The sequence below is a fragment of the Macrotis lagotis genome, chromosome X (assembly GCF_037893015.1).
Source record: "Macrotis lagotis isolate mMagLag1 chromosome X, bilby.v1.9.chrom.fasta, whole genome shotgun sequence".
NCBI lineage: Eukaryota > Metazoa > Chordata > Mammalia > Peramelemorphia > Peramelidae > Macrotis > Macrotis lagotis.
In genome coordinates, this window is record NC_133666.1 from 704,108,970 (window position 1) to 704,136,245 (window position 27,276).

Consider the following 27,276-nt stretch of genomic DNA (forward strand, 5'->3'; position numbering starts at 1 on the left):
CTCCACTGCCTTGCAAAAAATAAAAATAGTTTTATAACTATTTTAGGATAATTAATTTTCTTTTCAATCTTATGTGTTTTAATCATCTCAAAACATTACTCTGAAAAGCAGTTCATAGTCTTCACGAGAGTGACAAAAGGGTCCATGACCCTCAACTAAGGCTCAAAATTTTCTCAGATATGAATGTAGTGTCAGATAAATTGTATTTTCATATGCACTGGTATTCTATGTTGGGTATAAATGACAGCATTCCCCCAGTAGATTAGGTTTGGAATTGAAACAAAATGAGTCACTCATACATAGTTCATTCATCAGTTAACAGAGATTTACTTAGCTATAGAGAAACGATATTCCACAAGGATCCACATTGTAGTCATCTCAAGCTGATTTAGCCGAGTGAAACTCCCTTTGCCTGTCATGGTCCACCAGTTAAGCCCTCAAAACATAAAGCCTCCAAATCACTAATAATTAGAAAAATGCATGGTAAAACAATTCTTAATTACAGACCTATTATATTGGCTAATATGACAGAAAACTAATAGATACTGGAGGGGATCTGGGAAAATTGGGGCACTAATGCATTGTTGGAGTTGTGTACTGATCCAGTCATTCTGGAGAACAATTTGGAACTATGCCCAAGGGACTATCAAACAGTGCATACCCTTTTGTCCAGCAATACCATTACTAGGTCTGTATCGCAAAAAAAAAAAAAAAAAAAAAACCCAAAGGAAAAGAGCCCACATAAATAAAAATATTTACATCAGCTCTTTTAACGGAGGGAAAGAGAGGATGCCTATCAATTAGAGAATAGCTGAACAAGATTTGGCATATGATAGTGAGAAAAATGATTAATAACCAATTACTTGAGGAGAATGAGTTTTTTCCTAAAGTTCTCATTTCAAGGTTCAGCCTGAGGATAGGATTGATTGATAGTAGACAGGATTAATATTCTCCTCAATCTAGATATTGCTACCCCATCCACTCCTTCAAGGAATTTAGCCTAATGTGAAATTTCAGTCCATTTTTTTTTTCTACTCAGGCTTGGAAAGGGGATTTCCTAGCTTTCTCCTAGGCTTGGGGATGATTTGTAAGGAAATGTCATGATCAAAGTCACATCCCCTAGTCTCTCATTAGAATAGATCCACCTATTAAAATATTCCTACCCTCAGGAACATCCACTCTTATAAGGACATATAAGCCAACAGCCATGAGACATCTTTGATCCCAGAGAGATGGTCAAATGGCCATCAATTTGATTAATAAGATACTTAATATAATTATTAATTAATAATAATAATAATGAGGTGACTAATTACCCAGAAAATATGTATCTTGAACTTTGAAAATGTCTCAATCCTAATGGAATACAGTTGTGCTGGAAGAAATGGTGACTAGGATGGTTTTAGAAAAAATCTAGAACTTACATAAAGTGATGCAAACTGAACTGAGCAGAACCAGAGTAGATTGTACACAGAAATACTAATATTGTAACAAGGATAAGCTGTGAATGATAGCTATTCTGACCAAGACAACGAGCCATAACTATTTCAAACGACTTGAAGAAAAATACTATCCACCTTCAGAAAACAGAAAAACTCTGAGTGCAGATTTTAGTAGAGTTTTTTCACTTTATTTTTTGTGGGGTTTTTTTTTGCAACATGCCTAATATGGGAAAGTTTTGCCTGATTCTCACATGTATAATGGGTATCATATTGTTTGCCTTCTCAATTGGTAGAGAAGGGACTAGAAGGAGAAAGAGAATGTGGAACTCAGAATTTTAAAAATGAATGTTAAAATGAACATTTTTAAAAAGACACATTCTCCCCTTCCAGGTCCTCATGGTTGTTTTGTACTCAGGGACTGAGAAAGTAATATCAGTAATCAAAGTTCTAAGACCCCTGAGCCAACCAAGACATAAGAAATGTCATAATTTTTAAGGGAAAACAAACATAACCTGCATAGGGGGTGGTAGGGGAGTTTTCTACCACCACCAATCTTTCAGCATTACACTCAAAAAGTTTCTCCATGGAATTCTCCAGTGTCTTGTAAGCTGTGTGCTCAGAAAATGGGTTTTCCTGCATAAATTGCATTATGAGACTTCACTCCGGTATGAATTCGCTGATGTTGCGTAAGGTGTGTGCTCTGGCGGAAGACCTTCCCACATCGATTACATCCATAAGGTTTCTCTCCAGTATGAACCCTCTGATGACGAGTAAGCTCTGTGCTCAGTCGGAAGGCCTTCCCACACTCATTACATCCATAGGGTTTCTCTCCAGTATGAATTCTCTGATGTCGAGTAAGCTCTGTACTCAGTCGAAAAGCCTTCCCACATTCATTACAATCATAAGGTTTCTCTCCAGTATGAATCCTGTGATGTACAGTAAGATGGCCCCTCTGCCTAAAGGCCTTCCCACATTCATTACATTTGTGAGGCTTCTCTCCAGTATGAATACGCAGATGTTGAGTAAGCTGCGTTCTCACTCGGAAGACCTTCCCACATTCTTTGCATCCATAAGGTTTCTCTCCAGTGTGAATTCTCTGGTGTTGAGTAAACTGGTCTTTCTGGTAGAAGGCTTTCCCACACTCATTACATTCGTGAGGTTTCTCTCCAGTGTGAATTCTCTGGTGTCTAGTAAGCTGTCCTCGACGGCGAAAGGACTTCCCACATTCATTACATCCATAGGGTTTCTCTACAATATGAACCCTCTGATGCCTTGTAAATGATTCTCTCAAGCAGAAGGCCTTCACACATTCATGGCATTCATAAGGTTTTTCTCCAGCATGAATACTCTGATGTCGGGTAAGCTGCGCACTCCAGAGAAAGACATTTCCACATGTATTACATACTAGAGGTTTCTTATCAGTATAACTCCTTTGATGAGAAGCAACAGAAAAGCTGTGATTGAGAGGCACCACAAATTCATTATATTCATAAGGTTGTAGTTCAGTGTGAATTCTCTGGTGTTCCATAAATTGAATATTCTGGGAAGAAATTTCTCCAAATTCATTACAGTTAATGGTTTTCTCTTCAATATCATTTGTCTCAAAGGAATGAATGAATTGGCTCAGGTTGACAGCTGTTTCACACTCATTATAGTTAATAGGTTGCTTTCCAGCATATAGTCTATGATATTCAATAATATCTGGTTTAGAAATTAGGGATTCCCCACATTCATTATACTTGGAAACTAGTTCCTTTGAGGATATTCTCTGACATTTACTTGGGTCTGAAGACACAATAAAACTCTTTCCATGTGCATCACATTTGTAAAGACTCTCTTCTATAGATACTCTCTGTTTTGAGAAAAGCATTAGTTCTAACCTGATGCTTTGGCCACAATCATAGCTTCTCACTTTAGTTGGAGTTTTCATCTGAGTCATTTTTATTTCCTGAGAATTCTTCTCTTCACTGCTCTGCTTGATCTTATGCTGGGATGATGGCTCTATAGAAATAAACATCTCTGAAGGGAAATCCTTGATTTCAGGTCTATATTCTCTACCTGAAAGATAAAGAAAATGGAAATATCACCTATATCCATCTGCTGAACACTTAATCCTATTTTATGTCTCTTTCTGAAACAAGAGGAAAGTAGGAGCCATACTTGAGCTGAAATTCAGCCACAGATACTTACTAGTTGGATGACACTGGGCAAATCATTTAATTCCTGCCTTTTTCAGTCTCCTCATATGTACAACAGGAACCATAATAACACCTGACTCTCAAGATTGTTGTAAAGATCAAATGAAATAATATTTAAAAAGCATTTAACACAGTGTCTAGCAAATAGTAGGCATTCAATAGAAACCTATTCCATTCCAAACAATTACTGTTAAAATTTAAAGGATAGAATTAAAGATAACTAATTGATATAATCACTCATACATTTTATTTGTTTTTGTTTTTTAGATTTTTCAAGGCAATGGGGTTAAGTGGCTTGCCCAAGGCCACATAGCTAGGTAATTCCACCTAGCCGCCCCTCACTCATACATTTTAAATGCTTCGGTTTTGGGGAGGTAAAGAAGGTAGTTATTAAAATGTTTAACTTTATACTCTGGCTTAGAACAAATTAATGATTTGCTCAAGGTCACAATTAATTAGTAGTAGAGTCATAAGGGAGGCAAAATAAAATCCTGGGAAGTCCCTTAACCTCCATCCTCCTGGTCTTCTTGCCATACCTCACTGCTGTCTTACCACGCAGTCAACACAGAGGATCTGGAAATATATAAACAGAGGCTGGATGACCATCACTTGGGGATAACTTGGAGAGGATACCTGCATTGAGGGGTAGGGACTCATTGGTTCAGTGTCTTTGCAAAGCTCAGATTTTAGGTCTTCTTTCTTTCTAGAATAATGATAGGAAGATGATTGAGATTAATGGTTCATTCAATCTGTTTCTTTCCCTTGTGGATGGGAACTCAGGATATGACATTTGAAGGTAACATAAACTGTCAATTAATTTTAAGAGACACAGATTAAAACCTAATTGAGATCTGATGGATACAGAGCAAGGATAAAGACTGGGATGATAACTAAATCAAGCCTTAAATATGACTAGGGTTTCTGCTCATACATTCCTGTCAACTTTATATTTATGACTTTATATGAATTTTACATGTATCCTAGCTTTAGTTACTATGAATCTATTTGGCTATAAATACATTTCCTCCAAGAATACATAAGCCCCTTGAGGGCAGGGATTGTTCCAATGTTTGCCTTCATATTCCCAGCATCCTGAATTTTGCCTGGCACATTGTAGGTGCTTAATGAAAAGGTTTAGAAATTGATGAGTATAGTTAGTTCTGTTATAACGTGTTTGCTTCCAACATGGTTGACATATTTGTGAAAAATCTGAGTTCTCAAATTTCACATTTGTTTATGCAAGATTTTCTCCATGAGATATAGTAGGAATGAAGAAAATAACTCCATTTTAGAGTAGCTCACAAGCTGCAATACTTCTGATACTTCAAAAAGCAAACTTCAGGTCTTTTACAAGGAAGAGCTTATGGGCGGAACAAAGCTAATCTATACCCAGAAACTCCACCTTCTACATGCTGCTGTGGCCAAACCCCAGCTCTCTCATACTGAAGTTGTAGCCCACTGGGATCATCCTCTCAGCAATAACTGACTTTGTTAAGAGTGGGTCTTGTGGGACCCAGGGTGCAGTCTGAGCAGCAGCTTAAGAGCTTAGATATCAGTAGAATTTATTGTAATATTTATATATTTTTTAATCACCTAACTTGAATAAAGCTATGCTAATGTTATTATTGTTTCTATTTTTTGGTCACTGATAAAATTTTGACTATTGTTCCCCTAACCTCCTTTTTTCCCACAAGTCCTGTAGTTTACCATGTGATTTTACATAGTATAGGTGACTTTTTAGGTACATATATACTATACTGAGTTTTAGCAGAATTGAATGTTCTTTCTCACACCCCACCCCCCATGAATTCACCAGAAATATTGTTTAGACAACAAATTGCTACCAGATTTTCTATGACAGCAGACTGCTGCCGAACAAAAATCAACAGGAAGATGTTTTCCCACCCGCTTCTTGTTATTCTCTTACATTAACTTAAAAGTTTTAAAACTTTAAGTGATTAAAAATTTCCTTTTCCTCTATTTGTCTGTGAATTCCTTCCCTAACCATAGATATGAAAAGGGCATCATTCCATCCATTGACAGTTCTTCCCTCCAAAAATATTACTTAGGCAACAGATTAATTTGAAATTTACTATGGTAAGATGCTGGTCTGTATCTCTTCTCAGTCAAGATACTAGCCATTTTCTCCAGGGTTCTTGTCAAATTAGGAAGAATTTCTCCAATTGTTTGTGTTCCTGGAATTATATTATTACAGGAGGAGGAGGGAAAACATTTCAGCAGAAGATAACTACTGCTTTGAGTGAGATGGGAGGAGAGAATATCTGGCTATTGTAGCTGAACTCAAATCTGCAGACCCAAATGAAATATAACTATGAGACTTGAGAGATCTAATAACTGGAAATTACTGAGTTATTATCAAAGATGTCTAAGATGTTTCAGAAATGGCCAAAAAGACAAGTGCAATAGGAAAAAAGATTTTCAAGAAATGAAGAAAGCAGTCTGAAAATTCTAGTCTAGATAAAGTTTAACTCCAAGCCAAAAGTTCAATATACATTCTCAAAGAAGCATTGAGTACCTAGACAGACCACCTGGTTGTATCACAAAGAACCAGCCAGGGCCCCCCAAATTCATCATATTTCCTCATTTTTCTTACTGGAGTCTAAAAGAAATACCTACTATATAGGATTTACAGAAATAAAGGAAGACCAAGACTTGACTGTTGGCATATATGGTTCATCGTCCCCTTGAAAAAAAAAACTTGAAATGATATAAAGACTGAGTGTTGGGGGGAGCTAGGTGGTACAGTGGATAGAACACAGACCCTGGAGTCAGAGGACTTGAGTTCAAATCTGGCCTCAGACACTTAAAAATTACCTAGCTATGAGACACTGGGCAAGTCACTTAATCCCATTGTCTTGCAAAAAACAAAAACAACAAAAAAAGACTGATGACTGCTGAAAAAAAATCAAAGATAAAGGTGATAGGAATAAACAGATAAGAAATTCAAGCATTCCCATAACTCAAGTTACCAAACTAAAAGCATTTTAGAACTCTAGTTCTGTGTCAGATAGGCTGAAATGTGAGCCTGGAGTTCAGGAAAGAGACCAGGGCTAAACAGCTCAACCTAAGTCATCTAAAGAGAGATGATGATGATGATGGAAACCATGATGGTCAATGAAATTCCCCAAGTGAGAGAAAAATTACAAAATGTATTGACTAGGTCCACTTTATTTTGGTATTTCATAACCTGAACTGGGCCATCATTGAAGAGGAATTTTTTTTAAAAATTCCTAATTTGAGGCGGCTAGGTGGCATAGTGGATAAAGCACCAGCCCTGGAGTCAGGAGTCCCTGGGTTCAAATCCAGTCTCAGACACTTAATAATTACCTAGCTGTGTGGCCTTGGGCAAGCCACTTAACCCCGTTTGCCTTGCAAAAACCTAAAAATTTAAAAAAATCCCTAATTTAATCTACTACTAAACACAACTTTGTTAAACCTTTGCATCTCTCCTCACACCTCCCTTGGCTCCTACTGTCTCCTATCCTTTCAGCAGAAAATCTTTTCTATTTTACTGAAAACACTGAGGCTCCATCTTTTCATCTTATCACCCAGATGCCTTTTGCCACTTTCCTCAACCTATCTTAAAGAGATGATCCTTCTTCTTGTAATGCTAAGTGCTCTACATGCACAAGTGATCCTGTCTCCTCCAAAAGATTACCTTCTCTATCATCCACACTCTTATTTGCCAACTGTCTACAAATAGACCCATTATTTCCCCCTATCCTCAAAAACCCCCTCACTGAATCTATCCCCACTAGTTATCATCCCATTGATCTCCCTTTTGTACCTAAATTTGGTAATGCTGACTACAATAGTTGATTCTATTTCCTTTTTTTTCTGTCAACTACAATTTAGTATCCACTCTCATTATTCAATCAAAACTGCCATCTCTGAAGGTACTGACCATCTCATTCTCAAATGTCTCAGTCCTCACCTTTCTTGGACCTTTAAGCAACCTTTGATGACACTCCTCTCCTTTGTTTTCACTAATTTTGCAACATTACTCTTCCCTAGGTCTCCTCCCACCTGACATGTCCTTCTCATTCTTTACTGAACCTTTATCCAAATCATGTCTGCTAATTATGGTTAGTCCAAAGGTCTTTGTCCAGGCCCTCTTTCTCCCTTTATACCATTTTGCTTGATGATGCTATCAGTTCTCACTGATTTATCATTTCGATGCTTGATGATTTTCAATTCATTTATTCAGTCCTAACCTCTTCTGACCTCCTATCTCCAAATGCCTATTGAATAATTTGCTCTGTATGGTCCATTGAAAACTTAAGTTCAAAATGTGAACCCCAAATCTTTCATTCTAAACCTTCATTTCCCCCTCAAATTTCCTTATTACTGTCAAGGTCACCTCTATCCTCTTAATCAACAAACTCAGCCTAGACCCTTCCTTCTCAACTCTCTGTCATTTTGTTAGCAAATCCTGTCAATCTCTTCAATATGCCCCCTTCTCTGTTCTTTGATGAAGGCCCTCATGCCTGAACAATTGCAATTGCCTTCAAGTGAGTCTGTCTGACTCAATCTCTTCCTGCTCCAGTTGCTCTTCCAGTCACCAGTGATTTTTCTAAAGCACAGGTCTCATCATGTCAATACCCCATCACTCCTAGAATCATATAGTCTTCTATTTGGTGCCTAAAGCTCTTCATCATCTGTCCATCTATCCTTCTGGACTTCTTGCACTTTATATTCCCCCACATATACTTTTTAATCTGGCCCCCAAGCTGTTCCTTTAACAGGACACTCCCATCTACTGACTGGATCCAAGTCCAAGCTAAAATCCCATGCCTTCTCCCTGATTATCCCTTCTACAGTTTACTAATGTGTCTTCAACATAGTAGGTGTTTTGTGGGTAAGACAGGACAGATGGGGGAGAAGCAGAAGAAAGCAGATTTTGATAATGTCAAAGGCAAAGACCATCTGATTCAGCAATTTAGATATCCCTGGAAATTTGGGGGAGATAGACTGCAGAGGGGTACAACGGAAGGAGTTGCAAAAGGGAGGAAGGATATCTAGTAACAGAAAATGGTTGGGTCATGGGTGGTAGGCATATAATGAGAACTGAGCATGAATAAACATGAAGCATGAGATGGAAAATTGGACAAATACAGTAAAGACTCACCAATTAGAACCTAGGACTTTTTGAGAACCCAGGTAATGGGGGAAGAGAGGATGAGGAAGTGCTAATGCTGGGCTTTTTTATCTGGTTCTAATGATTCCGTTTAATTGTTAGGCATATAGTATTTGAGTTTTTTCCTTCTTTCCCAATGTTCTTCTGTTCAATTAGGTGGCACAGTGAATAGAGTGGTGGTCCTGGAGTCGGGAAGATTCATCTTTTCCTGAGTTTAAATTTGGCCTCACATACTTACTAGCTGTGTAAACCTGGCCAAGTCACTTAACTCTGTTGACCTTATTTTCCTCATATGTAAAATGATCTGGAGAAGGAAATAGAAAATTATTCTAGTTATCTGCCAAGAAAACCCCAAATGTGGTCTCAAAAAGTTGGACATAACTGGAAATAAATGAATAACAAGCTCTTCTGGAAATGACATGATTCTTAAGATTTTCCTCAGTTCTCCATAATCATGAAATACACAGGAAAAAAGGTTTCATACCACGAAGTCACTCATAATCAGCCAAGGATTTCAAAGTCACTGATAAAAATCATACTACCACCTGGAGTGATTGCTCTTGCTGATGGGGGGAATCCGTCAAATTCAGTCTTCCATAATCCTAAATGTATACCTATGCAGGAATTAAAGATATCTTCTCTCCTAGCTCTTTAAAGACCACCTTCTTCCCCAAAAGGTCAGGCACATGTACACACACACACACACACACACACACACACACACAACTTACTTGAGATATAATCACCTCATGAAAATGAGTGCAGCAATGGACGATGTGATGGCTTAGAATTTACCTTCTCTCCAAATCCTTCTTCAATTCATTTCTTAGACCCTCAATGAATTAAATGCTTTCTTTTCCATTTTAAGTAATCATTCTATAAATCAAAGTTACTAAATCCACTGAGTGTCTCCTAATAAGTATTACTGTATCATTCTCTCATTTCTATTTTTATTGTGGCTTTAATGTCAATACACATGAACATTTCAATATACACAGAACAAAGACTATATGTGAAACTATAGATCTCTAATGGGAATAGCTGTTTTTAAAGTATTAACTGAAACATAAAAGGTCAAACCCTTTGAAAAAAAAAGTCCTCCCTGGTAAAACCTAATTATAGTAAAACACATTGGCTCTACATACAATATTTTGTTTCTGCCAAGAGATAAGAAACTTCATTATCAGTCTTCTGAAGTTGATTGGTCATTTCACTAATTTGTCTTTGAGTCTTTCAAACCTCTTTCCAAGCCATTTTCTCTCATAATACTCAAGATATGGTTTGACCAAGGCAAAATAATTTGGGAATGCCTCTCAATTCTTGGAAGCTCTCTCCCCAAGCAAAATGCTGACTTAAAAAGATTCTCACATGCCTCCCATTAATCACATCAAAATTGAAGAAAACTCCATAAAAGATGTGAAATAATTGTGTTTGATGATCCTAACTATAAGGTGGGGCATGTAGAAGGGAGACAATCCTTCTTCAAAGGTATTTATCTTTATAACCATCATGAAGGAGATCCAGCACTGAGTCTAAGATGATGAGATATTCTTTGGAGAGCTGGTTGTGATCCTCCAGGAGTTCCTCTGCATGGATACCATTGTGCTAGTTGCATCTATCTGCTCAACCCTGCAGAGACACTCAGATAAGATCTATGGTCAAATGTGTGGTCTAACTATTCACAATGAAAAAGTTTTTGATTGAAGAACATCTTTTGTCCATATGGAAATTAGGTGGATAGCCTATAGAACCTGGCCATCAGTGCATGTACATTTACATATAAATGGTTACATATAACCTAGTATACAGGGTATCATTTCTTCCTAATTCATAATCTTCCTAATTCATTTCTTCCTAAATTCATAAAAATATGAAAACTAAGTGTAAATTGGAAGAATAATCAAACAGTAGCAACAAATGTAATGGAATATTATACCGTTGCATGAGAAAAAGGAAGGTTAAAGATTTGTGGGTGGGGCAGTTAGATGGCACACTGGATAGAACACTGGTCCTGGAGTCAGAAGACTTAAGTTCAAATTCAGCCTCAAATACTTGATACTAGCTGTGTGACCGTGGGCAAGTCAAAACCCCATTGCCCCACAAGGGGCCAAAAAAAATATCTATTGGCACTGCTGCAGAGGAATAAAAAAATGGAGTCACTGAAATTGACACAATAATCTTCCCAGGCTAGGCCAACCTTCTAGAGCAGGCTATCTTAACCTAGGGCCAGGGAGTTTCAAAATTTTTTTTTCATATTTCATTATAACTGTAATACTAGGGATTTTATTTTATTCATTCAGTAACATTAATATGAAGAGTCCTTAAGTTTTCCTAAAGTTTTTAAGTCCTTAATCTAACAGATAGCCATGTCAACCCAAAAGATTCATGACACAAGAAAAAAATGAAGAATTCCTGAGTTAGAGGAACATCTCCAGAACATTTGATATTCATAAAATTTTTATCAAGGATGAATTGCCTCATGTGGGTTGAAGGAAACACAAGCAGAAATTTTTCTGTCATTTCAGTTAATAAGGTGAGATCATGAAAGTTCTGTACTCTAGTAAAAAGTCTTCTGACATCCTTGTCCATTATGTATGCTATTGACTAAGTTGTCCATTCAAACAGGAGGTCTTTTCACAGATGGTTTCTTTCAGCTATAAAGATATAAGTAACTATTTTTTTTCCCCTCTTATGGTGGGGTCATCCTATATTAGTTTCGTAAGTTTTCTTTCCAGTGTGAAGTGTAGGCTCTATATGAGTCTTCCCATAGTCATCATATTTATATGGTTTCTTCTATGAATTCTAATATCAAGAAAATTCTGTGTTTAGATGGAACCCTTCCTACATAGATTTTCCTCTAATGCTGAATATGGTGATTTTTCAGGTGGAAATCCTTCTCAAAGTCATCACATTTATATGCTTATTTTCTACTAAGAATTCTCTAATGTGGAATAAATTCTGTGCTCAGATGGGAACTCTCCTACATAAGATTTTTATAGGTTTTCTCTGCATTTCTCTAAATTCTCTAATATTCAATAACCTAAAGACCTGGCCAATTCATAAGATAAATGAAGCTTCATTTTAATATGAATTTGATCATGTTGACAGTGATCTCCCAGGTGGAAGATCTTCTCATATTCACTAAGTTTCTTTCTCATAAAAATATTCTGATATTTGAGATTTAACTTAATAGAGAAGATATGCTCTCTGTAGTCACTTGGTCTCTCACTAATGAATTTTCATGTTGGATAAGACTGTGTTCAAAAAGAAAGTCTTTCCTACATTCATTACATATAAAACACTTTCCCCTTATATGAATTCTATAGTTTCAGGGATACTTTGTTCAAACAAAAAAAAGCCTTCTCATATTTGTATAACACTTCCCTTCAGTATGTCTTCTCTAATGCTAACATGTTCTCTGAGGTTGAAAGTCCTCCCACATTTATGAGATTTCTCTCCAGTATAAATTTTCTCATTCATACTGTCCTTTTCATCCAAAGACCTTCTCATATTGATTATATTCATACATTTTCTCTCTAGTATGACAATGCTGATGTTCAGTTGGCTGGCCTTTTCCACCAAAGGCCTTCCCAACTTGATTACATTCATAAGATTTCTCTTCACTATGAATTCTCTGGTGGTTTTGTATACTCTTTGCATTCATAAAGTTTTTCTCCTGTATGAATTCTCTGATGTACAGAAAGCTGTGTCCTGTGGCCAAAGGTATTCCCACACTGATTACATACAAAAGGTTTCTCTCCAGTATGAATTCTCCGATGTATATTAAGATGGGTACTATGGCCAAAGGTTTTCCCGCATTCATTACATTTATAAGGTTTCTCTCCAGTATGAATTCTCTGATGTTGAATAAGGTGATGTCTCAAACGGAAGGCCTTCCCACAGTCCTTACATTCATAAGGTTTCCCTCCAATGTGAATTCTCTGGTGCCTGTTAAGATCTCTGTTCATATAAAAAGTCTTCCCACATTCTTTGCATTCATAAGGTTTCTCACCAGTTTGAATCCTCTGATGACGAATAAGATCTGTACTCTGAGAGAAAGTCTTCCCACATTCTTTACATTCATAAGGCTCCTCTCCAGTATGACTTCGCTGATGCTGAATAAGGTGATCTTTTAAGCGGAAAGCCTTCCCACAATCATTACATTCATAAGGTTTCTCTCCAGTATGAATTCTATGGTGTCCAATAAGATGTCCTTTACGGCTGAATGCTCTCCCACAATCAGAGCATTTGTAAGGCTTCTCTCCAGCATGAATCCTTTGATGTTGTGTAAGATGTCCTCTCCGGCTGAAAGCCTTTCCACATTCACTGCACTCATAAGGCTTCTCACCAGTATGAATTGTGTGGTGTTGCATAAGATGTCCTCTCCCACCAAAGGCCTTCCCACATTCTTTACATTCATAAGGTTTCTCTCCAGTATGAATTCTCTGATGTTGACTAAGTTGTCCTCTCCCACTGAAGGCCTTCCCACATTTATTACATTCATAAGGTTTCTCTCCAGTATGAATTCTTTGGTGTCGTGTAAGTTCTTTGCTCAAGCGGAAGGTTTTTCCACATTGATTACATTTATAAGGCTTCTCTCCAGTATGAATTCTCTGATGCTGAGTAAGATCTGTTCTCACACAGAATGCCTTTCCACATTCATTACATTCATAAGGTTTCTCTCCAGTATGAATTCTCTGATGTAAAGTAAGCTTGGTTTTATAGCCAAAAGCCTTCCCACATTCATTACATTCATAAGGTTTCTCTCCAGTATGAACTCTCTGATGTGTAATAAGTTGTGTCCTGTGGCCAAAACCCTTGCCACATTCTTTACATTCATAAGTTTTCTCTCCAGTATGAATTCTCTGATGTTGACTAAGTTGTCCTCTCCCACTGAAGGCCTTCCCACATTCATTACATTCATAAGGTTTCTCTCCACTATGAAGTCTCTGATGTGTAATAAGTTGTGTCTTATGGCCAAAACCCTTGCCACATTCTTTACATTCATAAGGTTTCTCTCCAGTATGAACTCTCTGATGTGTAATAAATTGTGTCTTGTGGCCAAAACCTTTGCCACATTCTTTACATTCATAAGGTTTCTCTCTAGTATGAATTCTCTGATGTTGACTAAGTTGTCCTCTCCCACTGAAGGCCTTCCCACATTCATTACATTCATAAGGGTTCTCTCCAGTATGAATTCTTTGGTGTCGTGTAAGTTCTTTGCTCATGCGGAAGGCTTTTCCACATTGATTACATTTATAAGGCTTCTCTCCAGTATGAATTCTCTGATGCTGACTAAGTTTGGTTTTATAGCCAAAAGCCTTCCCACATTCATTACATTCATAAGGTTTCTCTCCAGTATGAACTCTCTGATGTGTAATAAGTTGTGCCTTGTGGCCAAAACCCCTGCCACATTCTTTACATTCATAAGGTTTTTCTCCAGAATGAATTTTCTGATAGGAAGTTAGAGATGAACTATGGGTTAAAGGCTTCCCACATTCATTATGTTCACAAAGCTTCTCTTCAGTGTCAACTCCCTGGTGTCCACTCATTTGTATATTCAGGGGGGAAGTCTTTCCAAATCCATCATATTTAGGGGTCTTCTCTTCATTGTCAATTGCAAGATTTAAATTAATGAATGGGCTGAGTTTGGTCTTCTCACATTGATTATGTTTATGAGGCTGCCGTCCAACATATAGCTTATGGTATTTAATAAAATCGGATTTAGAATTGAAGAAATCCCTGAATTCATCATATTTAGAAAATATTTCCTTTGAGCAAATTCTATTGCATTCTTTATCATTTTTGAGGAAAAGCTTTGGTTCTGGCCAAGAGCTTTGGCCATAATCATATTCATGGCCCCTTACTATTTGCTGAGGATTTCTTTCCTCAATGCTCTGCTGCCTCCCTAATTTGGCACCACATGCCAAGGCTTCTTTCCAGCTTGAGACACAGAGACCATGACTCCTGAGTCTGTCCTGGCCCAGCGACTGCTCCACAAAAATGCTCAGCTCTGGGGGAGACTCCTTGGTTTCAGGCCTCACCTCCCCATCTGAAAGAAATAAAGAAAATGGAAACATCACCTGGACCCACCTGAGATACCTATAGTCGTCTTCTTTTGTGTCTCTTCCTGAAATTATTGAAAAACTTTTAAAGGGTAGGAAAAAAAATGGGGTCTTTTATGATTGTCAGATTATGCAGAATTCATGAAAAACTTTCTCACTGTCCACATAAAACTTTGGGAGGATTGGAGGACAGCAACAACATTAAATGAGAAACCTGAGGCTCAAAATGATTCAGTGATTTGCTCAAGGTCACACAACTAAGCAGTAGAGGCACAGCGAAATCTTGGTAAGTCTCCTAACCTCCATCCTCCTAGTCTTCTTGTCACACCTCACTGATGCCCTACCATGGAGTCAGCTCACAGGATCTGGAAATATGCAAGCAGAGGCTGGATGACCATCATTTGGGGAGAACCTGGAGAGGATGCCTACATTGAGGGGGAGGGCATTGTTTTGCCCCTCAGCGTCCTTGCAAATCTCAAATTTTAAGTCTTCTCTCTTTCTGCTTAGAACGATGGTAGGAATTAATGGCTGATTCAGCCTGTTTCTTTCCCATGTGGATAGGGACTCAGGATATGAAGGCACCACAGGCTGTCAATCTGTTTTAAGAGATACAGATTACAGCCTAATTGAGTTGATGGAAATAGAACAAGAATGAAGATTGGGGTGTTTAAGAAGGCTAGTGGCACTAGCTGACATCTGAATGGAACAAGAAAATAGAAGCTCATCTTCAGTCCTCAGGACTCCTGGCTTATTAACCGCACTGCTCAGAATTCCAAATCTTTCAAAGTTGTTTTTTCTATAATGTTGTGGTCAAAGTATAACTTGTTCACCTATTTCTGCTCAGTTCCCTCAGCAATTGTTCAAAGAAGAAAATCTACTTCTCCTGAAATTGTTCATTGTTATTTTTTTTGTAATATTCTACTACATATATATAGAATACATAGCATTTTCCCTATAGGTGGTTACTCCCTGAGTTCTAATTTTTGGCTACCATTAAAGAACTGCTATAAATATATTTATACACATGAGTTCTTTAATCCTTACAGTATAGGTTTACTAATCAAATCAAATAAACATTTATTAAGCACCTATTATGTGCCTGACATTCTGCTGTGCACTGTGATATAAAAAGAGGACCAAAGATAGTCCCTGCCCTCAAGGAGCTCACAATCTAACACTACAATCCCTGCTTCAATGTTTAATCATTTAGGAGCACAGTTCCAAACTGCTTTTCAGGATGGCTAGACCAATTCACCACTCCACCAAGAATGAGGTAAGATACATTTTCCCACAGCTCCTCCAACAGTTATCATTCTACTGTTTTGTCATCTTGGCCAGTCTAATAGATATGAACTGGAACCTCAAGGTGGTTAAAATTTCCACTTTTCTGATTATGAGTGACTTAGTATATGCCTGTACATAGCTTTTGATCATTTATCAATTAGAGAATGGCTCTTGGTTTTATAAATTCCAATCAGACCTTTACATATATTTATTATCACACAAGTATATAACTTACAGTGTTTTTTTTTTTTGGTCTCAATTTTTGTTCTAATTTTAAATACATTAGATTTGCTTGGGGGGGTGGGGGAGGGAAGTAAGATTGGGGGGGAAAATTGTAAAACTCAAATAAAATCTTTAATAAAAAAAATTTGCTTGTACCAGAACTTTTACATTATATATAATTTAAAAAATGTCCACGTTTCTCTGATCAACTCTATCACTTGTTAGGTCATGAACTAATTTTTCCCATCTCCACAGACCTGAGAGCTACTCATATCTGACTCTTCTATTTTTTATTTGTGATAAAAGCTTTTGTATTTTGATCATGTAGTTATATGCAAATAGCATTTCCCTGAACAGTACTGCAAATGAACACAGGCAATACAGTAAAGTCAATTTTCTATGTTGGTTGCAACATTGCTCACCTAAGTTGTTGTCTCCATTAAATGTGTTGGTTGAGATCAGGGCATTTTCTAGATATTTTTAATCAAAATATTTTACCTACAAAAGTTTTACCTTCAAGTATCCTGGCCGCTTCATTTCCAATGTTAAGCAAGCTAACAGTTCTTTCTCTTTTAAACTGGCACTCATCTTTTTTTCTGTTAAAGAAATATATTTTTGTTATATGGGACAGCTCTGTGAGTGGAAGTGGGGGAAAAGAGAGGAATGAGGGGGAAACTTATGTGTTGTAACAGCAAAATTTATCAACAAAAAATTTTTACAATTTGTAAATGGGTCCTCAGATATTGCTCTAAGGATTGTTCTCTACATGTGCTGTCATTCTCCTATTCTGCTTTTTTCAATTCTTTATTTAATCCTAAATATTTAATAAACCATTTCACTTCCTATTCAGTTTTACAAACTTTTATTCATGCATTTCACACTGATTTTATTTCATTATAGTCTGAAAATCCCTTGTCTTATTTTTCCTTTGCTGAATTTTGTAAAAAGGACTTCTCTTTGAAATAGTTAGTATTTGGTTCTTATAAGCATTCCACATTGTCCATTATCTGACTTATTTTTTTTTCCCATACACAAACTAATTGTAATAGTCCATTCAAATCTGGGAGTTCTTTAGTGTTTTTAGTTGACATAAATGATAGCAGAGCACAAAAATTCAAATATATATGTATATGCATGTGCACACATACACAAGAGTGTCTATATCACTGATGTTTCTTTGAATTCATCTGTCGAATTTTTGAATACAAATAGAGAACTGTTAATTATTTGCTATTCATTTTCCTTTGACAATTTTGTGATTGTCTCAGGCAACATTTTCTAGTTTGAATTCCACATTTAAATACCAATACTACTACTTCTACAATATTACGATTTACAACAGTATGATGTACTTTAGACTAGTGGTGAAACACTCAAGTAGAAATAGGGGCCACTAAATCAGGCAGAGATCCTTGCAGGCCACTTACTTAGTTTTTAAATGTAATCTTACTTATGTTTTATTGTATTTTTATTTTGGTAAATATTTTCCAATTACATTTTAAAGCAGTTCAGGTTACACTTAAGAGTGTTACAGGTGTCAGGTATTTGACACCTTTGCTTTAGGCCAAACTCTTAATTTAAATACACACACACACATACACACACACACACACACACACACACACACACACATACACACACACAAAGACATTCTCCATATGTATGTATATGTGTGCATATCTTTCTGTATAAATGCATATACAACCTAAAAGAGTAGATGTTTCTTCTATCAGTTAAATACAAGAGAGAGGTGTTTCTTTATTATCTAACTTGTTTTCTTAATGGGAGAATTTGGACCATTCAAGTTTCCTGTTTGAACACCTTAAAGGGATTTGTCAACTAACTTTTTTTTCCAAGTTGCTGTTCTTAATGTTTTCCTCAGAGGAAGTTATTCTACTTTTCTAATTCTATTTAAATTATTAAAATTGTTAAGTAAAACTTCGATGGTTCTTCAACTGTGTTAAACACCTTTTCAGTAACAGATCAAGATGTCTATTCATTTCTCTTATACTTTTTAAATCCAGATTATAGTATGATTATGTCAGAACAATTTATTTTATTCTTAAGTGTGTCTGGGTATATTTCAATATTGAAGGGTATGTCCAATCTGTCCCATTCATTAAAGTGATTTTCCCATTTGTTGACCATGAGAATAATTTTCAACTATGCCCACATACAACAAACCCTCTCATAAAAAGGGAAAAAAATCGAGCAAAATACATCAGACTAAGCACAACAACTTCAGACAGTGTAGTGTGTGCAGCAGGTGACACCCATGGTAAGCAAATTGTACCTCTTGAGAGGCAGGTAGTGCCTCTCCTCTTTCCTCTGGGTACAAAACTGGTTCATATATTTTGTCAGAGATCCTCAGGTATCAATTTGAGCATAGTTTTCATTCATACTGTTAGCTGGGGAGGGGGGTTGTTTCTCAGTGTGCTTCTCTTTAGTCTGTCTCAGGTTATACAACTGAAATCCTCATATTTCTGTCATAGAACTCCTTGGCAAATATACCTAACAGTGGGATCATGGGATCAAAGGGAATGCATGAATCTAAGGGAGTTTCCTTGCATAATTTCAGTGAATTTTCTAGAATGATGAGACTATACTGTAGTTCAACCAACAGGGAATTTATTTATCTATCTATTTTCAAAGTCCCTAGCAGAGGACTATTGAGTTCTATTGTCTTCACTAATCTAATGATAGAAGAAGACAGACTGATTCTGGACAAGTTGTTACAGTGTCTGGGTCTTAGTTCCCTCACCTCCAAAATGAAGAGGTGAGGTTCAAAGGTCTCTTGAGGACCCTTCCCATTCCATTGCTAGGCTTCTGTGAGTCATCCCCTATTAGAGGCTTGAAGCCATTCTTGTGAGACTTGTTGAGGCAACAGTGAAGGGATCTCCTAGCAGACAGACAACCTGGGCAGCTGGCAGAGGGGAGATTCCTGTCCAGTCCTCTAAAGGGGATTTCTCAACTGACCATAGAGACTCACCTGCCTGGTGCTCAGTCATTCACTCACCTGGATGACTGCTCCCTGGTACTTTCTCCTCTGGTCTCCAAGGAGCCTCCCCTCGTTCCAGTTGATAGATCACTTCAGGTTTGGACACAGTCAGTCCTGCTCAAAGGAAATGAGGGTCTTGAGGTAAAGAGAGAGGCCTGAAAAGTCCTAAGCAGGCCCAGCTCACCGCCCCCCCCCAAATATTCTACATCAAAGAGGAAAAAGAGCTAAGATAAAACTGAGATTAAAACGAAAACCCAAGGAGCTCCCCTGCCCAGTCCAGAGCTCCTGAAAAGAATGAATGAAAGTTTATGGGAAATCTACTTGGAGAGGAATTCTAGGGAGCTGGAAGTCAGTGAGACTCAGGTCCATTAAAGTCCTTTTGAGGGGTTCCCTTATACCAATGCTATGTAGTCCTTCAATAAGTCCCAACAGAGTGACCTCTGTGGCCTGCAGCAGGTCACCCCACCGGGGCCACCAGTGTTCATGGTAGAACACCAGAAGAAAGAGGTCAAACCAGGGATTAAGGTAGACCCCCATGAACCTGAGGCAGTAGCAGTAGGGAACATTAGCCCTAATTCTAAGAATAACAATTTAGAAACTGACTTCTTGACAAAGAACACTAATATCATAATCCCTGTCTATGAGAAGCTCCACCTCTAATGGGAGAGATAATACTTGAATAAGGTGGAACAAGGGAGGAAGGATAGAGGAGGGAAGGGAGGAAGAGTAGAGAGAGGAGGAGAAGGGAGAAGGAGAGGAGGGGAGGAGAGGAGGAAAGGAGGAAAGGAGGAGGGGGAAGAGAAAAACAGGAAGGGGGAGGAAGAAAGAAGGAAAAGGAAGAGAGATGGGAAGAATGGAGGGGGAGGGGAGAAACTTAGCCTTAAATCCCAAGAAAGACTGGTTTCATCCTGTTTCATTCAGGTTCTTACACCTGCAATGTATGATGGCTTGAGGGAAAAATTCAAAGTTTGTGTATTTTTTTATTTAAGTTTTTGCAAGGCAAATGGGGTTAAGTGGCTTGCCCAAGGCCACACAGCTAGGTAATTATTAAGTGTCTGAGATCAGATTTGAACTCAGGTACTCCTGACTCCAGGGCTAGTGCTCTATCCATTGTGCCACCTAGCGGCCCCTAAAGTTTGTGTATTTTTAAAATAAAGTCCTTGGGATAAATTCCAGAAGAGATCTCTACAGGGTTTTTGAGGGAGCAGGGGACCCTGTTTGTTGCTCTTCTTACTGTTCCTGATATTGTCCATTCTCACCTTTTCGCAGAGTTCTGCATCAGCAGGCTCACAAGCATAAGTGACTCCTGGAGGAGATCTGTCCCCTTACCAATTTTATCACCACCTTTCAAATTGTTTATCAAAGCTTTTTTTAACAAGAGGCCTTAACCCAGTTATAGAGTTTTTTGGAAAAGTGCCAAGACTTTCTGGGTGACTAAGCTTCCAAAAAGACAAGGCAGGTTGTCTTAATTTCTTGTTCTTGATGGGAACCTTCGAGTTCATCTATATCATCAACCAAAGGGCCCACGTGGTGGGGTGACACCCTGCAAGTACCCTCCCTCATTAGGGCAAAGTCAGGACAAGGACTGATTTCTTTACAACCGGAGTAATACAATGAGACTGGCTGCTTCTCTCAAGGCTTGTGTCTGTCAGAAAGAGAGAGGTCGGGTGGCTAAGTGGTTCAGTGGATAAAGTACCAGGCCTGGAGTCAGGAGTACCTGGGTACAAATCTGGTCTCAGACACTTAATAATTGCCTAGCTGTGTGGCCTTAGGCAAGCCACTTAAACCCATTTGCCTTGCAAAAACCTAAGAAAAAAAAAGAGAGAGGGAGAGAGAGAGGTCTTTGGATCTGGTTACATGTTAATAAAATACCTCAATCCCTCCAAGAGGTCAGCCCCTCCCCCCCACTATAATGGGAAATGGGGAGAGAACGAGGCAGGCAAACACCAGCAGCTACTGCCCTAGTCAAGGAGTGAGGAGATGAGGACTTGCACCAGGGTGGAAGGCAGCATCAGAGGAGTATTAGGGAAATGACAAGATTTAGAAACAGACTGTATACAGGGGGTGAGTAAGAGGAAGAAGTTGAGGGTGACACTTAGGTGTGAACCTGAGAGACCAAGAAGATTCTGATAGCCTTGGCAGTACCAGGGAAATTCAGAAACAGGGAAGGAGGTTTTTCAAGGAAAGACAATGAGATCTGAGCTGTTTCTAGACTATCCATTTCAAAGTGTCCAAAAGGTAGCTGGTGATATGGAAGACGAACCCAGGGGAGAAACTAGGCTCAATCTACAAATCAGGGAATCATCCTAACAATGAGAGAAGAGGCCTGAGACACAGACTTGGGGAACAATCAAAGTTATAGGATTAGTGAAGAAGGGGATGGACAGTATAAGGAAGGGTCTAAGGGATTACTGGTGGGACTTTAGGGGGACAAGACAGGAGGCAAGATTTTGGATGAAACGGCAGGGGAGGACAGACCAAGTGTCCTTTCTTAAGGACAGGGCAGACCAGGTGCCACCGAGGCAGTAAAGAAAGAGGAACATGGGTGTCTATGCCTAGTTTTAGGTTCTTTCTTTGTCTTAAAGGGAAGAGCACTCTAGGTGAGCAATGAGAAAAGGAGAAAGAGTTTTAGCATTTCTCCTATTATTGGAGTATGCCAAAAAGAGAGGTTTGCCATGAACATCAATCATCCTCTCATCTTGATGAGTCATAGGAAGGATGAGCACATAGTTTGAAGAAGAAATAAGATAAAAAGAGCAGGTAGGCCCATCATAGGTCAATGCTCTTTGATTTCAGAGGGGGGAGGAGAGAGGAAAGAGGTCCATTTCTTCTCTTTCCTCATTTTCTTTTTCTTTAGGGAAAGACAGGGAGCATAGAAAGGAATATGATGTGAGAAAAACATAACTAAATCATAAACATGAATATGAGGAATATGTACTCATCCATAAAATGGAAGAAGACATAAAACACACTAAAAACAGAATTCCCGCCAAGTTAAAGTAAGGAGAGGGAGTAAAGCTGAGATGATCAGACCCGAAGTGATGATCAGGGCAACAACTGATATTGTCATCAGAACTCAAGAGGTATCAGAGGCAGAATGGGTAGTCAGGTCTTCCCAGCTATAAGGTAAGTCCAAACTATGGGAAGAAAAAAGCAAAACAAAAATTCTTGGGGACTTCAATTTGCTCCTTTGAGTCTCAGACAAATCCATCAGAAAGATAAATAAGAAAAAAGTTAAACACCTAAAAAGAGTTTTTAGGAAATTAGATAAGAAGGTGAGAAGTGGTACAGTAGATAAAGCACTAAACCTATAGTAAGGTAGGCCTAAGTTCAAATCCTGTGTCAAACATTACTTAACTGTGTGACCCTGGGTAGGTCATATAACCTCCCTCTGTGCCTCAGTTTCCTCATTTATGAAAAAGGGATAGAACCTGATAAGGTTGTTGTGAGAATTCAATCAAATTACATATTTATAGCCCTGTGCAAATCTCAAAGTACTATTGAAAAATGCTACTTATGTGTATTTCAGTTTGATGATGCTCTGGTCAATTGAACTGAAAGGAATCCACTTTTCTCAGCTGTGTGTGAGTTAGAAAATCTGATCACATATAGAAAAAGAGAAATGCCAAACATGTCCTTTTCTGACTTCAAATGCAATAAAACTCATCACTTTGGGGCATGAGAAGAAAGTCTAAGTGGAAACAGAGACTAAAGAATGTGTGGATGACACCTAATGGCCACCAGGAGATGGAGAGATGAGAGGTGTAGTCAGTGTGAGGGTTTGACTAAGCTTGTTTTTACAAATGAGGGCTTCTGAGAGAAAGAGGAGAGGACAAGGAGAATAGATGCCCCTTTTAAGCACTTAAGAAAGAAAAGAACATCAATAAAACATTTATCACAATGTACATAAGAGGAAAAAAGGAGGAAGTTTGGGGAAAGGGATGGGTATGTATATGACACTATCAGGACAACTTAGAAATCTGTTCTAAATCAGTAATAATAAAAAAAATGCTGATCTGAGGTTCTATCTACCATCAGCAGATTGGCAAAAACAATGAAAGAAAAAAATGGTGACTGCTACTGGAGCTGGAGCTGTGGCCTGGGCCCTTGTCCTATCATCACCAAACTGTACAGACCCTAACGAAAGCAGGAATTGACTCCAGAGGGCAGAGAGAGAAGAAAGGGACCTTTGGGGAAGAATTATGAACTAAACAAAGATGAAAGAGGCTCTGAGAAGACAAAATAAAACTGGACAAATTTGTTTACATCAAATTACAAATCTTTTGCCCAATCAAACCAAAGCAGTTAGACAGAAAATGATTACCTAAGAAAACTTCATAATAGCCAATTTCTCTCTTAAAGGTCTGACAACTGAGTCATATAAGAAACTCAAATGAATTCATAAGTATAAGACCTATTCCCCAACAGAAAAATAATCTAAGGACAGTTTTTCAAGGAAGAAATACAAACTATCCACAAAGATACTAAAAAATGCTGAAGTTCACTCCTAACTAGAAATGCTCCATAAACAATGACCAAAAAATGAAAATGACCATTGTTAGAGGGGCTATGGGAAACAGATCTGCTAATGCCCTCTTAGGTGGAGCTATGAATTGGTCCAAACATTTTAGAAAGCATTTGAAATTAGGTCCAAAATGTCCATGAAAGTACAGAAAACCTTTGATATAGCAATTTTGATATTAGTCATATAGCCTGAGAAATCCAAGATAAAGATACCACTCTTGACAGCAGCTCTTTGTATGGTGACAAAAACCTAGAAATGAGGGGTATTTGTGTGATGGGATACTACTGAGTTGTTGGCAAGGAACAAAGTAAAGGGAACAGGAGAACCAATAATGAATAAACCATACTGAAAGCCTCAAGAACTGTGGTTGAGGCAATGTGTGACCAAGATATCATGGGGCACTGTGGTAATTAAAAGGCTCAAGAAACGGTTTCTAAATTTAAATAATTTTATTCACAAGGCTGGCACATTTATTAATAAAAAGATGGTGCCTCTCTCGGACCAAAGACAATCACGGTGGTGGGCCCCCTGGGCTTATATGTTCTTTAGGAAGAGGACAGTTCAAAAGGTTGGTAATCAACTCTAATTGGTTCACAACTAATGAGAATGAATATTACAACGAAAGGCTGGACCTGAATGCTGATTGTGTCACCCAAGTCCCCCCAGTCTTGGCAATCCATTCAAAGACTTGATGTCCACCCTTACCAGAGCAGAACATAATGGTTATTCCCCTGGGTGGAATCTGAACAAGAAAAGCAGTCCAATCTCATCAGCAATGTCCTTCAAGAGACTGAACTTTTTAACACACAACTTTAGAAAAAAGAGGAAACTTGGGATCTCCCCAAGTCATTGGTCTGAATGATGATTCCTCTCCAGACTAAACAGGGAGAAGATTGCCTACTTCTTGACAGAAGACTCTTCCACAGTCTCCATGGCCACCAGAGCCTGACTTGGGAGGGGGCTGCTTTTGCCTTTTTTCCAAGAGAGGGAGGGTGTGTTCAGAGTTCAAAAAGGCAGATAAGAGGGTCCAGTGGACAGGGAGGGCAGCTCTGAAAGCTTCACAGTCAACTCATATTCTACCCTGAGGGAAAAGGCTGCAGTTTGACCCTGTCTGTGAGAATGTTCCTTTTCCTTCCCTTGGCCTGTCACTCCAAGTCCACTGATCACAGTAAAAGCGCTAAAAATCACTGCCTCCATCCCACTGATCTCTCTCCTCCCTCTCCAGAAGTCTCTTAGTGGGCAAATTGGGCTATCTGCGCTCACACCTCGTCTGTCTGCCTCCCAGATCAAAGGAACACGCCTAAGCTAGAGCTCGGAGCCCAAGCCTTAGACCCTGGTGCCCAGCAACACACAAAGCTCCTCGAGGATGACAAGCCAGCCGGGCCGGCCTCTCCCAATGTGCAGGCCTCCGTCCCGGGCTCCACACCTCGCCTCTGACCTCCCTTCTTCTACACTTGGCAGGATCCCTTTAAAGTTCTGCTCAGGGATCCCCCCTTGTCCCACCTCCAGATCCACTCCAGAAATGATTCCCGTCACCCCCCCCAAACTTGGCCCAAAGCGGCAGAACCCCCGGGCCCTTTTTACCAAAGGAGACTAAGGCCTCTCGGGGGGTGCCCGAGTCCCGGGGAGCCGGCCTCACCCAGGCAGCGCAGGTTCTGGAAGTTCTCCAGCATCACCTCCCGGTACAGCTCCTTCTGGGGGGCGGCCAGGTACTCCCACTGCTCCCGAGTGAAGACCACCGCCACGTCCTCGAAGGTCACCGGCTCCTGGAACGCCCCATGTCTACATTTGTGTGTGTCTGGGGGGCCTGCGGGGGGCTGGGGTCGGTCCCCGGGTGTGGCCGGCCCCCGCCCGTCACCCCCGACCTCTGCTGACGCCGCTCCCTGCCAACGCGCCCCCTCCCCCGCGGGCCCGCGCCCAGGAAGAAGGGGATGTGGGGGGCCCCGGGGCGGGGCGGGCCCTGTGGGGGTCCTGCAGCCCCCCCCGCCAGGCCCCGCCCAGGACACACCCCCGGCCGCACCTCCCAGGGCACCCCGCCCCCACGGCGCAGCACCCCGCCGGCCCAGCTGCATCGGCGCCGCCAGAGCCGCTCCGGGGGGCCCGACCGGGCCGAACCCGGCCCGAACCCGGGGCCCGAAGCGGGGCCGAACCCGGGGCTCACCTGCGCAGCCCGGCTCAGCGGCGGCACCGGCGCCATCTTCCCCCGAGCCCCGGACCCTCCTCCTGCGCGGGGCCGCCCTGCGGAGGGCGGAGCCTGCGGGGGGCGGGACCGCGGGGGGCCGCCCGAGCCTCGGCTTCCGCGACCAGGGAGGCGGGGGGCGGAGCGGGGTCCGGAGGGGCCCGGCCTCGGGGGCCCCCGCCGGCCTCGGCCCGGACACGGCTGCGGGCGGCCACGCTCCGCCGGGCCGGGAGGCCCAGCCGCAGACGGCGGAAGTCACGCGGGCCCCGCCCTGCCCCCTCTCGGCCGTTGCCCCGGCAACTGGCGGGGAAGCGACGCCATTTCCTTCGGGTCGCCCAGGGCCTCCTGGGAAATGTAGTCCCTCGGAGCCCGCCCGCCCCGCAGGACCTCCGGCGGCCCCGCCCTGTGGGCGCGGGGAGAGTGGGGGGTTGCAAGGTCAGGGGCGAGGCATCTGCTGTCACCCTGCAAGGGCGGATGGTCTAAAGTGACCCAAGGGCCAGGCAGCGCGGCCGCTGCCCCTTCCTCTCGCCCTGGGCCGCCCGGCCCACAAGAGATGTCCCCAGTTACAGAACAGAGGCCCTCCACACGATGGAGATGCAATAGCAAGGGTTTGTTAAACTAGCTCGAGCTAGGCTTCCACCCTAGGTCGGGGCTAGGATCCTGGAACCCCGAGTAAAGTGAGGGTCTTGAGATGGTGCGGCGTGGTCTTATTAGATCCAGGCCCTGGGAGAAGCCCCCCTACTGCATGGTCCGAGAGCTGACCAGGCAGAATCCTCAGGAGCTCATCTGGCACAAACTCACCTAGCTGACCAAGCAGAGACTTAGGGGCAGAATTTAGGCAACGGTTCATAGGTTTCGACATTCAGGATCTTACAGGCGTTCAGGCTAAAGTTCACAGATTTCGAGACTCAGGGTCTTACACGGTGGGCACGCAGGGCATGACCTGGGGAAGGGCAACTGGGGAGGAATTCTAGGTGTGAGCCAGCAGAGTTTGGATCGCAATTCCATGAGAACAACACACCTGCACCCTGGGAAGCTAGGTGGCACAGAGGGCAGAGCACCGGCCTTGCAATCTGGAGGACAGGAGTTCAAATCCAACCTCTGACCTTGACTAGCCATGTGACCTTGGGCAAGTCACTGCATCCTCACCACCTCACATCCAGGGTCATCTCCATCCAGCCTGATTCTATCTGGTCACTGGACCC

The 27,276-nt window shown here is 40.6% G+C and overlaps 2 protein-coding genes across 3 annotated transcripts; both read right to left on the reverse strand.

Annotated features, from left to right (window-relative positions):
- Nucleotides 1-1,608: 1,608 nt before the first annotated feature.
- Nucleotides 1,609-16,957, reverse strand: LOC141497144 (uncharacterized). 2 transcript variants are annotated; one of them, XM_074199788.1, is made up of 2 exons: nucleotides 16,883-16,957; nucleotides 1,609-3,500 (listed from the first exon to the last, which is right to left on the reverse strand). In XM_074199788.1, exon 2 carries the CDS (start codon nucleotides 3,457-3,459, stop codon nucleotides 2,059-2,061), a length of 1,401 nt encoding a protein of 466 aa, XP_074055889.1. In that variant the 5' UTR covers nucleotides 3,460-3,500; nucleotides 16,883-16,957; the 3' UTR covers nucleotides 1,609-2,058. The 2 variants fall into 2 exon arrangements, with proteins under 2 accessions (XP_074055889.1, XP_074055890.1); XM_074199789.1 differs by lacking the exon at nucleotides 16,883-16,957 and adding an exon at nucleotides 3,633-9,018.
- LOC141497085 (uncharacterized) lies at nucleotides 9,017-26,294 on the reverse strand. Its single transcript, XM_074199673.1, is given in 6 exon segments — nucleotides 9,017-12,290; nucleotides 12,292-12,439; nucleotides 12,441-14,850; nucleotides 19,386-19,481; nucleotides 25,532-25,658; nucleotides 26,054-26,294. Coding segments are annotated over 6 exon segments (2,946 nt in total). The 5' UTR covers nucleotides 26,090-26,294; the 3' UTR covers nucleotides 9,017-12,161.
- Between the last annotated feature and the right edge of the window lie 982 nt (nucleotides 26,295-27,276).